Source organism: Podarcis erhardii (assembly GCF_964252035.2).
Source record: "Podarcis erhardii genome assembly, chromosome: 4".
In the NCBI taxonomy this organism is placed as follows: domain Eukaryota; kingdom Metazoa; phylum Chordata; class Lepidosauria; order Squamata; family Lacertidae; genus Podarcis; species Podarcis erhardii.
In genome coordinates this window covers 36060314-36073595 of record NC_138508.1, presented here as the reverse complement: position 1 = coordinate 36073595, position 13282 = coordinate 36060314, and the positions used below count along the sequence as shown (strand labels likewise).

General features: G+C 40.4%; 1 protein-coding gene across 1 annotated transcript; it reads right to left on the bottom strand.

Annotated features, from left to right (window-relative positions):
* Positions 1–2849: 2849 nt before the first annotated feature.
* PCNP (PEST proteolytic signal containing nuclear protein) lies at positions 2850–11577 on the bottom strand. The gene is made up of 5 exons (XM_081859839.1): positions 11421–11577; positions 8359–8579; positions 6863–6937; positions 5841–5896; positions 2850–5082 (listed from the first exon to the last, which is right to left on the bottom strand). The coding sequence occupies exons 1-5, from the start codon at positions 11473–11475 to the stop codon at positions 4956–4958; spliced, it is 534 nt and encodes a 177-aa protein (XP_081715965.1). The 5' UTR covers positions 11476–11577; the 3' UTR covers positions 2850–4955.
* Between the last annotated feature and the right edge of the window lie 1705 nt (positions 11578–13282).

The window sequence follows — 13282 nt, the reverse complement described above, 5'->3', positions numbered from 1 at the left end:
ACCTCATCCCAGACACCCATACTGGTATCCAGTGCTAGTGGTGGGGTATTAGAAGCTAGGATCTGTTGCCCATACTCCAAGCAGCTCTGGAAAATATCACAATGCCTTACAACCCACTCTGTAAGCAAAACTCGTCACCCTGGAATGCCCAATTACAATACATTCTCTTGAACCAAGAAAGAAGCAGTAATGACTAATATCGTTCCCTGCACCCCTAATTTCCTAGTGCCTGTTTTACATTATCTTTTCAAAATGGTTTACTTATTGCTGCATCGTCTCATGTTTTTCTATAATTCATTAAAACAGGTTTACTGCTATTCTAACAAAAGGCCTCAAACCAGCTTAGTGGCACATAAATATACAAATGACAGTAAGACAACAAAACTTCAACAGCAACAGATTCCCTGATATATTTTCATTCTTCCTGAAACCACAATGTGGGTCCTCCGAAAAAGGAGCTCCACAATTGTAAAGATGCACTGGTATGTCTTAAAAGTCAGCACCTGCTCTTATTTCTTGCAGTTGATTTGATTCATTTTGACAGCTTCTGAGATGTGTATACAATATTGAACTTTTTTTAAAAAAACCTTTTTTAGGATTCAATAGTGCTGGCACAAAATAGTATGCAAGCTTTTGAGTTTCCCAGAACTCTTGCAAGCCAGATATTAAGCAAAGGTGGCGAAAGTATGATAGTGTGTATTCTAGGGAACTTAAGCTTGCTCCCGATTTTGAAATACTACCTGTAATTTGATTAAATAGTGTAATAAAAATGTTGCTACGCTCCAATCATTACACCTGTGATGACACATTTTAATTAAAATCAACAGAACTGAAGTACCTCTAACTGGCTTGCCACAGGTGCATGAACTGGAACTGCTCCGATGCCTGGAAACCAAGCAGCTGGCACTTAGGAATTTTACATATCTTGAGCCACATAAAAATATTGTGCCAGGAGATGGGACTATTGTAGAACATGCTCACAATTTGCGTGTAGTGAGGAATTTGTGTTTTGTTCTTCAGTTTCAGTCGAGCTAAGTCAAATACTATAAGTGATCTCATGAAACAACTAGAAATGGGATGGGTAGCAGAAAACAGTGTGCTTTCTTTTTGTTGGTAGGGAGGGTAGGTCCAGCTCTTAGTGATGCTCCTAACCCTTTTAAAGTTCATTCAAACCAAAATTGTCATCTGCATAGCTTTTCTTGTCACTGCAACTGCATGTACATGAAAGGATAGCTGAGTGAAATCATTTTCTGAGCAGCTCTTAGAAATACAGGAGCCCTCTCAGCTTGGTAACCTCTTGCTACCCATTTAAAAGTACAATTTTAATACTCTTGTTAATGTATCACAAGTAATAAAACAACAGCAAACACCAAGATGAAGTACTCATTACTATTTAGTTCAGCAAAAAGAGGCTGACATTTGACTTTGGGGGCAATACCAGCCTTATTGTATAATGCAAACTATAGTATGATAGTGCTAGATTTATAGAGTAACAGCCTGGTCATACGCTTCTTTGTAATGCTTCATATTTTACACTGAGCTCTATATATGTACACACAAATGTTCTGGTCCTCTGCTGTTTGTTTCACATTTTACTTCTGTATAAGCAGACCAACATTTTGGCAACACAGCAGTTTTAATTTAGTTCCAACGGCTGGAATTGAACAGCAAGTTTATAGCAACTTGTTAGCTGTTAAACATTCCACATTCTTCTCTCCAATTACTAATTCTGCCTAGATACCATTTCACTATTAGGAACTTCTGTGAGTGCAGCTTTATTACCATAACTTGAAATTTTGCCAAATTCAGCTTGCTAAAATGTAATAAATCAAGGGGAAGGCTGCTGAGCTGGCAGCATGTACCCAGTTCAGATCTGGAGATAAGCAGACAAAGAAAAGGAGCAGGAATAGCACACTGAGATTCCTGAAAAAGGCAGTTGACGGGCAAGCTGCTTTTTTAAAAAGCATCCTGAAAAACAGGGTTAATGCTCTAGACACCCATTCCTGACCTCTATCTGACAAACAAGCAATGACAATTATTTTGTTTGCAGAGAGGTTAGCATGCAAACATATCAAATCCTCTAAAGTAGTGGCTTTCAGATCTTCACAAAGCCCTGTCCAAACTCATCATGGAACCCGCAGAGCAGCAGGAGACTGGAAAAGGTTTACACCAAGTTTATGGAGGGTAGTAGCCATGCCTGTTGGGCATCATCACCAGAAATGAAAGTGCCCCCAGACTTCTCCAATGGCTGCACAGACTAAAGATCAGCAACAGAAAACACGCAGTTTTTCCAAGTACATTTGTCACTACTGAACTCACCGGGAAATCCTAGGAATCGTGAGAACCCACCTTGAAAAGTGCTTTTCTACACCAAAAGAAATCTGTGATAAGAAAACAAATTGAAAAAGGAACTCCTGCCTTTTGTAGAAATAATGCAGTCACTTCAGTGGTCAGTATTCCAAATCAGAAAAATGAAAGGCTGATAGCTTAAGCTAAACATACTACTTACAGGTGCTTCATTAAATGATGGTAATTTATTAACTGGAGCACATCTTATATCTTGCTCTCTTCAAAATAGTTTCCAAGTCTGATTCATAATTTGTTGAAATTCATGGTGGCCTTGAGAACCTCCTTTAATCTGGAAATATTCTTTATCTTAAATAAATTCTCCACTTCGAGAAGTTTGGCTAGTCAGATGTAGCAGGGAGAAAAATGGTGTACACACAAATAAGACACTGACGTTAGCCAAGGGTTTTTGTAAAAAAAGAAGGTTGCGTTCATACTTGCCTTGGTAAATTTAAGCATATATACCACTTCCTTTGTTTATAATACATGAAATTGACATGGAATTTAGTTTTACTTGACAAGTTTTTATACTTAAAAACACTAGCCTCAGCAGCTAGAGTCCATGGCTAAAGATTATACAGCATCAGCACAAGCAAAGCTCAAAGAAGAATAAGTTACAGCTTTTGGTTCCCACCATTTCTTCCCCAATTTGGAAATAAATCATGACAAATACTCCAGACTTTTCCTTCCTCCTTCAAAGAGTTCTTGTGAAACTTCAAGAGGTTAGCATATCATAGGCCCGAGGTAAAGGATTTGTGCACTTTTTCATTGTTTTGATAATGGGGAGGGTACTGAAAACAAGCACACATTAAGATTATTATTTAGAATGGGGCTAAAGCTGACCGTGGCATTGGTCACCCAAAGGCTATAAATGAATTAATAAATTGAAGGGATGTGTGTGTGTGTGTGTGTGTGTTGAGTTTAGGTACATAAATGGTTAAAAGTGCCATCTTTCCTTTTCCCTGATTAATGGTTAGTTAAGGGCTAATTGTGCCATTGGCTTCAATAATAAGGAGCCAAGATAAATCATCTTTTTTTAAAGTCTTGAACTTTCACAAGTAATTCAACAACTGCAGCTCTAGAGAAATAACTTGTTTACAACTCTTATGTTTATAGCAAAGCCTTTAAAGAAAATATACGTTACAGATTTTTAACTGCAAACAAAAATTCACATACAAATACAAAACTGCTTAGATCTTACACACAGATGTCTACATGGTCAAAGCTCTTCTAAATTGTAAAAAGAAAACTTGGATGCCTATTTCCCCCACCTGATAATCTCGTTGTGCTGAAGTGAGAGTGACTAACATACAGTAGGTGATCTATAATATGATCATGATATTCACACTACATATGAAAACTAGTAATTTAGACCCATATACTGCTTCTGAAGTGTTTTATCTATTTCAGCTACGCTGGTCAATTGTGACTGCTGATATTACCTAACCCCAGACTACTTACACAACTTAAATCCTGCTGAAAAGTCCTCAAGTGTTTTAGGTATTTGTCCAGGTAGATTAGGGAAATAAGAATTGACAGGAAACTCTATTGCTAAAAGAAATTAAGTCTCAACAGTGTTCCAGCAATACAAAATGTAAAATAGGTGGGGATAAAAGTGCAAAGTTATGTTGTACAGATTGCTTTAATGACAAAACTAAAGTGGATTAAAATGCTGTCTAAAAATCCAAGAGTGTCCCTTACTTAAAAATACAATATGAAGGTCTTCTAGCATTTAAAGTAAAGCTTTAAACCAAAATATGGATTAATGCTTCTAACGGTTGGTTTGTGTGTAGCTTTATTTTCCTCTTAAGGGATTATGGGAAATATTGAAAACAAAACTAAAGCAGGATAAAAGTACAATCATCATTTTGATAATGCCTTTTTCTGCTGATATTCTTTATCGGTGTCAAATTGACAAAGGAACATTAACAAGCACTGGTCAAGACTCATGATTAAGAAATACTGATTTACCTTTTTCCTAATATTTATACACATGTAAGACCGATGTCTAAGAGTGGAACAGGCCACAGAGAAATTACACAGTTTCTAAACAGGACTATAGAGCTAAACTACCACAGCCAGAAGTCTGAGTTTATGGATGTTTAAAATACTAAATGACTTTTTGCAGTAGTCTTTTCAGGTTCTATGCTGACCAGAAAGCCAGAATCTATCAAACTCAATGTATAGTAAGTTACTCCCCTTCTATAAAAGTAGCCTTAAGGAGACAAGCAATCTATTACAAAGTAGGAGCTGGAATTCTTGAGCGCAGCAGCATTTAATTTAAATGGATTAAAGAGACAGTAACCTTTCCTCTGTCTTCATATAAGAATAGTTGTAAAAGAAAATTCTTAAAAAGGTACCACTTCCAATGTCTTTATTTTCCATAACCTTGTGAAATTAATTGCACGAAGCTACAAAATTAGCAAATGCTTTGAAATCTGTATACAAAACATAAATTACCTCTACTTTTAAACTCAGTTTTTTTGTGCACCACTTAGAAACTTTTAAAAGTGGCACCCAAAATAGCCATACACCACTCTAAAAAAGGAAACTGTTCCTTTAATATCATACCCTCCCATTTCTCCCAACACTCAGATCTCAATACACAACTAGTCATCATGTTCACGGACATTTCCAAGGTGAGATTTCATGTTCCGTTCCCATAACTTCTGGTTGTCAGAAAACCCATGCTTTCCTTTGTTGAAAGAATTTGGTCCTGCTGAAGTTGGAGTATCCCTGTGATAACAGAAAAAAAAGCATGTAGCCAACTTTATCAGTTTCATATTAATAGTTTAGAAGTCCAGGTGCACATGCTAACCTGCTAACATGCAGTAGGTACCTTCTTAAGTTTGCTGTTCAGAAAAAATTAACACCATCATATCTTTAATTGTGAGGCAATGAAAAATGCCTCTCTAGAACTACTCTCACACAATGGAAAAAATATAGCGCAGAAATATCTTCTATGCAGCTACTAAACAGCAGTTAGTGACAATGCCCACAATATTGAACCTGGGAATACTATGCAGTGCGTGTACACACACGCGCACACACACTTTGAATATTTAAACCCCAATATATTAATATTGCCTGTCTGCCTAGAGCTAGATGGACCATGACCTTAGAGTCAGTTTATAATAAAAGTTGTATCTGCATAATGAACAGTCACAGACTGTTCAGTGTGCTAAGATACTTTTTCCAGATTAGCTTCCATCAACTCTCAGGTTTTGGATCATTATGATTCAGAGATATTACATAACTTTCAAAAATATTGTACTGAAAGACATAACCTGAGCGGGGTGAAAAGTGAGTATGAGACAAAAGAGACAAGACAGGATGGGATGAGAAGATCTCATATAGTTTTGGCCATAACAAGAAAAACTGTGAAAGGTTTTGAAATGATGTTCTTGCAGAAAGCAAAACTACAAAAGCTACTATGTAGAACATCTTTCTGTCACCCCACATCTTCCTAAAATAAAAAGCAAGTGCAACTCTACCTTCCAATGTTCTTCATGCGCATTTTAGCTTCTGGTGGCATCTCTTCAGGTTCACTCTATTTTCAAAGAAAAGATGAACATAAGAAAATAGTTACAAATTTTAATCAGTAGGAGTAAAATTGTGGCATATGAAATAACGAACACATTACAAGCCTCTTCTAAATTCATGTTTACACTTAATAACTTTATATTTACATTCAGAACAAAGCAGGCAGTTGCAGCTCTATATCTAGAGGGATCAGATCTCAGCCAGAGAGAAGTATGCACGTTTTTCTGACACATGCCCCCTTCCATGAACCTTTTTTTATTCTCAAATTAAAATTCAAGGTTCTATCACCAATACTGCCAAAGACAAAAACCAAAACAGATCCAAGTTCCCCACCCAAAGAACACATAGCATTTACATTTCTCTCATCTGCCTCCTGCCAGTTCTATTAAGAAGCAAAGATAACAGACTCAAATTCAAGTCAGAGGGACGATTGGTTTCACACACCAGGGGGCAGTAGTAATGAAACACAGGAATAAAAAAACCACTCCAAGTCTGAAAAAAGCAAAGACTGGAAAAATACTTTAGATTTGTACCGTATATCAGCCTTGTGCAGAAACGGGGGAAATGTGAACTGTCAAATTTTAAAGACAGCTTGGCAACAAAGAGTGATACCCAACTATGGTGCCTGCTGGCAGAGCTGGCTTCTGCTCTCACAAATGGGCTTGCCCATTCTCTTCTCTGCAAGGCCCCTGCTGTGTACCAAAATGTGTCCCCTCCAGAGCAAACAGGAGGTGGGGCAGGGCTTCAAGAAGAAGGGGAAATCACTGACACAATATTGGACCTCATGCCAAAGTGTTTAAATTATTTGAAATTCAAATTTCAAAGGGCATTTACAGATTTCAGATTTTAGCAGAATCCCATGTGTTTGTTGTATTGGACTAGTAGTATATGATACTTTCTCTTTCCTGTACCCATACTTGTCCTGGTCAGAGAACACCATACTTCTCTATTCTAAGAAAATATATTTACTTACATCTTCATCTTCGTTGAAGATTGCTGCTACAGAAAGTGTTTTTGGAGCTAGGGTTGGAGTAGGCTCTTTAGGTTTCTGAAAGAGAACAAAGACAGCACTTGTTTTTTATCCTGTGTTGTGAGGGTTTTTTGTTTTGTTAATACGTATTTGTGGTTCTTGTGGTATTTCCCAAATCTACCTGGAAATCCCCATTATAGCCACTGAAAGGTGGAATAGTTTAGAAAACAGCAATAAGCCCCTTAAATTTATTGATATAAGAATATATTAGTGTAGCTATCTTTTACCAGTGTAGCTAAACAATACCACCAGTATTTTGCTATGTACTCAGTACTGCATAACACCTAAATCAGAACAAAAATCACCAACTTCAAAAGAATTTTTTCAAGCAAACACCACACCCACCAATAGCTTCCAGAATTTCATTCCCTTGCAGCAGTGTATTATTATAAATGTTTATGGATCAATTAATATTGAAATAAACAGGTTTATTATTTTTTATGCTTAACTAGCATCCTACCCCAAAAAACACCTTTATACAACTTTATAATTCACAAGAAATTGTGAATAGGTGTATGTCAATCTGAACTTTTTCTACAATTTATTACTGTTGATCATGGCATGCGTAAGAAGGTTAGCATAACATCATCTCAAATGTGTCCTGGAAAGCATTAGGAGACATACAGCGCTCCTAATTCCTTGTGTAAAGATCATCATATGTAATCTAATGAAAATATTATTAAGCAAATAAGCAAAATAGGAAATGGACAGGAAACTAGGATAAATTCATTAGCACATTAGATGGATTGGAATTATAGGAAATGCTTATCTCAAAGCCCACCTTCCTCCTCCATTAGAATTCATTGCCTAAAATACAAAACCCCTAGATTTTCAATTGTTAGTTAGCTTTTGAAGCCCCAACCAAGAACTTACTCAGCGTTCTTAAAGAGCCAACACATGCTCCAATTGTGTATACCTGGACAGGCATAATCTACCCTGCTTCCATTTCTTGACTTGCTACTAGTGTGGGTTCTGTGGCAAAATTGCCACACTCACTTTCTGTAGATTTTTGAGACTAGTTAGGGATTCTTTCACTCTTTAGATTAAAGTGTGTCGGTATTGTAGGATTTGCTGCCTGTATATCTATTCTGTCACCTTCATTTCATATAATAAACCAAGCTTTCTTTAATCCTTTTGTGTAATTACTTCCTTTGGGCATAAGATTAAGTGTAGACACATAGTCATAAGAGATGTACACCATAACTCTAGCAAAAGATCCTAAAACTCTTGGCAGTGTGTGTATGAATGCATGTGCATGCTGGACATGCATGTGGGTTCAGATACATAGTTTGTAACAGTTACAATATTTTAAATGTTTATTGATCAATGAATAATGAAATAAAAAGCTTTAATTTGTTTTTTTACTACTTAACTAGCATGCTACCACAAAAAAGACACTGCAACTTTATAATTCACAATAAAACATTCCAATAACGTACATTTGCTCCAAGCTTGATGGATATTGCAGGTGGTTTCTTTGCAACCTGTGTGCCAATGGCAAACCCAAACTTGGACATTTTGGCAGGAGCAGGCTTTGTGTCGGGGTCGTCAGTTTCTTCATCAGTTGCCGGCTTCTCCACACTGTGACTCGAACTTTCCCCTCCATTACTGGAAGAAACAGTCTTAGTTTTCACAGGTTTTTCTGCCTCTTCTTCAGGTCCTGGTGAAGTCGAAACAACTTACCAAGATGAGCTATTTTTACTGAGTGGACTGATGGGAGCAGCAACCTCATAAAGCACTGTTATGCAGAGGAGACTTTTGCACTTACAGTGTCAGCACCTCCACAACTGTTTATACAGAGCACACTGTAAGAACATAGACATATAGTGAAGGGAGCTCCAATCACGTGACTAATGCAGAACAAAATTCTTCAGTTACACAAAAAGAAATCAAAATAAGACTTTAAAGCCACAGGGCACCACTATTACTACTGCCAAGGGCAATTCAGATCAAGGTACAGCAAGTTATTAAAGCACACGTCTTGATTGAATAATTTTAGAGGTCTTGCTTTGAACAGCCCCCATTTATACTCATTACTGTATCCATCTTAGATTATAGTTGTAACATTGATATTTAAAGCACAAATGCTTACATCACAATAAAGTTCTTAAGGTGGAATCTAATTGGTGTATTTGCACTCATGGAACAGCTTTTGATCTAGCAGATCACAGATGCCTCTGCTAAGGAACAACAGTGTCCATTGTTTCTCCCTACAACAGTGCCCAGAAAAACTGGACACAGAGAATTGGGAGTCCTGCTGAATAGCAAGGAAGGTGGTACAGGAAGAAATCAGCAAGAAATGCCTCCCCTCTAATTTGCACAGGCATCTGCTGGAACAAAAGCCCTTCTGCAAGTGCAAAGGCACTAACTGAATTCCATCCTTTGACTTTAAGAAGTTCAGTGAAAAAAGCTTGACATCTTTTAAGAATATAGCACTTGTATTTATATAGCACTTTGTGGGTTCAAAGAAGGAAATCAGGATTAAAAATATGTGACCACCATAAAAAGTCTAAAATGACACATGACTTAAGTTTTGATGCTGAGGGCAGGGAAAAAGAAGAGAAAATGGCTGCAGTCCTTGACAAATTCACAAACAGTGTGCAACTGTACTCAAATTACAGGGATTGTTACTCAAATTAGAGAACTGTTTAGGATAAAAAGCAGAGCTGACATTACAACCAGTCTCTTTGACACTGTTCTGCCTCATACAGCTAATTTTTCAAGAAAAAATAAGGTACAAACAGCCCTGTACCTTTTCAAACATGTATAGGCCATTTTCAGACCCAGAAGATGGCAGAAGGGGACTTATAAGCACTCCGCCAACACAAGCAATGTCCAGGAATGGGGCCCCTGCACAAATCGGGAGTTGCCTGTACTCAATAAGAGTTTTGACCATGCATTATATTTGAATACTACTGTGTTAAGTTGTTTTAACCAGCAAAAAAAGGGAAGTCTGTCCATCTCTTATTATTCATTTCATTCATTATACTTAGTTAATCCCAAAATGTTACCTGGCCTAGTCTACAGTGGGAATTGTGTAATACTGCGGGTGGGTAGTACCAATATTGTATCTCTTCATGTGTACTGGCTAACTTTATACAGATTAACAGGGCACCTTCCTACATTCTTAGAAAAGGATTATACAAATTCATGGAAGGTTATGAATGCTACTAGCCACAATGGCTATGTTCTTCCGCAACACTTGGAAACAATATTCCTCTGAATATCAGTTGCTGGGAATTGCAGGTGGCCAGAGCACTGTTGCATTCAGATCCTGCTTACAGTCTTCTCATAAGCATCTGGATAGTCATTGAGAGACTAGGATACTGGACTAGATAGGCCTTTGGACTGATCCAGAAGGGCTCTTTTATGTTCTTAAGACATTAAAAGTTATAACGATACATAGAGAAGATGGTTTTTAACACCTGCTTAACACTGTTCTGTCTCCCCAGGCATTTTTCAGAACATTGATATCAGCTGTATGCAAACATGCCTCTGTTCATTGCGTAATTTTACTGGATTCATTTTTATTTTATGGTACACTCCTCTGACATTTTTTAAAAAATATGAAAGTCAATAAACATCCTTAAAAATACTGAAAGGTTGCACCCAAGCCATTTGTTAGTTATTAAACTAGCAAGCAGCATTCGTCCTTTCAAATATAATGGACACGTCCACTTCTATTACTGGAAAAGTATATGTGAAAAGTAGATATGAAAGCTGTAATGCTAAATTGAGAATATGGGCATATGGTTGAACACATTTAGTTGGAAACGTAACTTTTATTCCTAAAAATTGCCATGGCGAAGTTTCAGAAGGAAGCAACTACTGTAGCATTATCCCTGTAAGGGAATAGTGTGTGTTTGTAGTCAAACCCTGCACATGTCCAGCTACACGAAAGCCCCTGAGTCCAGTGTGGCGTCTATAGAGGACTGCAGCCTTGGGCCAATGTTGCACTAAGTTTTGAAGGGACTGGGATTATTTACACGGGCGCCCATCTGCTTTACGAAACAGCTGCACTTCAGCAGCGCAATGTTTCAGGCCAAGCAGCTCTTTGAAATCCTTGCCCTGCCACAGGGCGTGATATACTGTCTATTAGGCACTACGACGTCTTCCACGAGGGGTTCCCACTCCCGCCCAGCCACAGGGACGGGGAAGAAGCGGAATTGTGAAGGATACAGAAAGCCGAGGCACCGGGAAATGCAGCATTCAGACAGCCCGGAGGGGAGGGGATTTTGGTGAGTCTGCAGAACGACCTTCACCCACGGAAGCCACGCGAAAGACGAGGCTGCGACTTGGCTCCCGTCAGAGGCAGCGAACTCGCCTCCGGTAAGCAGCCAAATACCTCAAGGGCTCTTGAGGGAAGAAGGTGGTACCTGGAGCCCGCCGCCGCTCCCCCCTCCGAAACCAGCCCTCGACCCTCTCCCGCCCAAACCCAGCCCCAAGCGGCCCCCACACACATTCCCGACCAGAGCCTCGCGTAGCAACGCAGCGTGTTTACCTCCGTCAAGAAGCGGCCGCTTCAGCTTCACGTCGCCTCCTTTGCCGTCCGCCATTTTGCCCCACCTCCTCCTCCCCGCGGCTGCGTCCACAGACTATGCGCAGCGGCGCCGCTCAAGCCCGCCCACGCCTCGCGCCGTCAGCGGGAGCAGAGAAGCGGCGGCCAGAGAGGCTCCTGCGTTCTCTCAGCTCGCTCCACTTCCGGGCGGAAGTGGTCGCAACTTCCGGCTTGGAGCGGCCGCTTCTTCTGGCAGTCGACGCAAGGGGATTGGTGTTCCTCGGACGCCTGTTGATTGGTCGTGACGTTGTCCCTCGCGCTTCGCTCCCCGCACCCAGCCACCCTCGATCGTTCAGGCCTGAGGAGCGCTGTCATTGTCGGAGAATCGTCGTTGGAAGGGAGCACGAGGGTCATCTAGTCCAACCCCCTGCAGTGCAGGAATCTTTTTTTGCCCTCTGCGGGGCTCAAGCCCTGAGGTTAACGAGTCTCATGCTCTACCGACTGAGCTGAGTTAGGGCGAGGGAGTCTCCTTGACTCAAGAGCTCGAGGCCATCCAGTGAAATTGGCAGCGCATTCCGGAGGGATAAAAGTCCTTGCCCGAGCACTAGTAATACGTGGGAAGGAGCTGCCAAAATATGGCTGAAGGTGGCTTTAAAGGGGGGCTGTCCACAGTGATCCATGCGACGGTCATCTCCAGGCTTGACTACTGTAATTCGCTCTGCGCGGGGCTGCCCTTGAAGCTGTTCCAGAAACTCCAGCGGGTGCAGAATGCTGCAGCGAGGCTCCTCACGGGGTCTCTGCCATGGGAGCATATTCACCCAATGCATTTCCAGCTGCACTGACTCCCGATGGAGTATAGGGTCAGATTTAAGGTGCTGGTTTTGACCCTTTAAAGCCCATCATGGCCTAGGACCCTCGTACCTATGGTATGCCCCACCGTCCATAAATAGCACCGTAGTGGTCCCAGGCCCTAAGGAAGTTAGATTAGCCTCAACCAGAGTCAGGGCCTTCTCAACATTGGCTCCAGCCTGGTGGAACGCTCTGCCTCATGAGACCAGGGCCCTGCAGGATCTGATTTCTTTCCTCAGGGCCTGTAAGACAGAGTTGTTCCATCTGGCCTTTGGCTTAGAATCAGTTTGATTCCCTCCCCCTCTTTCTTTTTCCCTTCTCCTGTGAAGAGGCTTCATCCTAATGTTTTAATGTTGCATTTTAATCTTTTTTTAATTTGTATTTTAATCAACTTGTTTTTATTATTGGTTGTTAACTGCCCTGAGGCTGGGGAGGGCAGGGTATAAATAAAAATTATTTTTATTATTATTATTAGCTGAGAGGGTGGGGTGGGGGGCAGAATAAAAACCCCAGGAGGGCTGCTTGCCTTCCTGCTGGCAACCTATTTCTAGTTGCTGGATTAAGTGGACCTTAGGAGGCCTGGGTGAGATGTAGGGTTGTGGTCTAGAGAAATGCATGTTGTAGTTACTAAAAAGAGATAGAATTTCTAGAAACTTGTTTTCGAAACCAGATTTTCGGGGGGGGGGGATTTCACTACACACCGAGGATAGAGTTGCGTAAATCCAGAGTGATCTTGATACGGCACTTGTTGAAACTCCGGTTCAAGTACCCAGTGCTGCTATCAAGAATGTTTTGTGGAATCAGTTTCACCTTATGCAATCAGATGTGGAACAGGTGCTAGTGGCAATGCGTCCAACCATGTGCCCCCTCAATCCCTGTCCCTCCTAGTTTATTAAGTCTAGCAGTGGGAGAGGAGAGGAAGGGGTGGGCAAGGATCAGTAATGAGTCAAGCTGGTGAAGAAGCCTGGGCGTTTCCCACTCCTTCTGTGATCAGCTCCCCTCCCAGAACCAGAAAA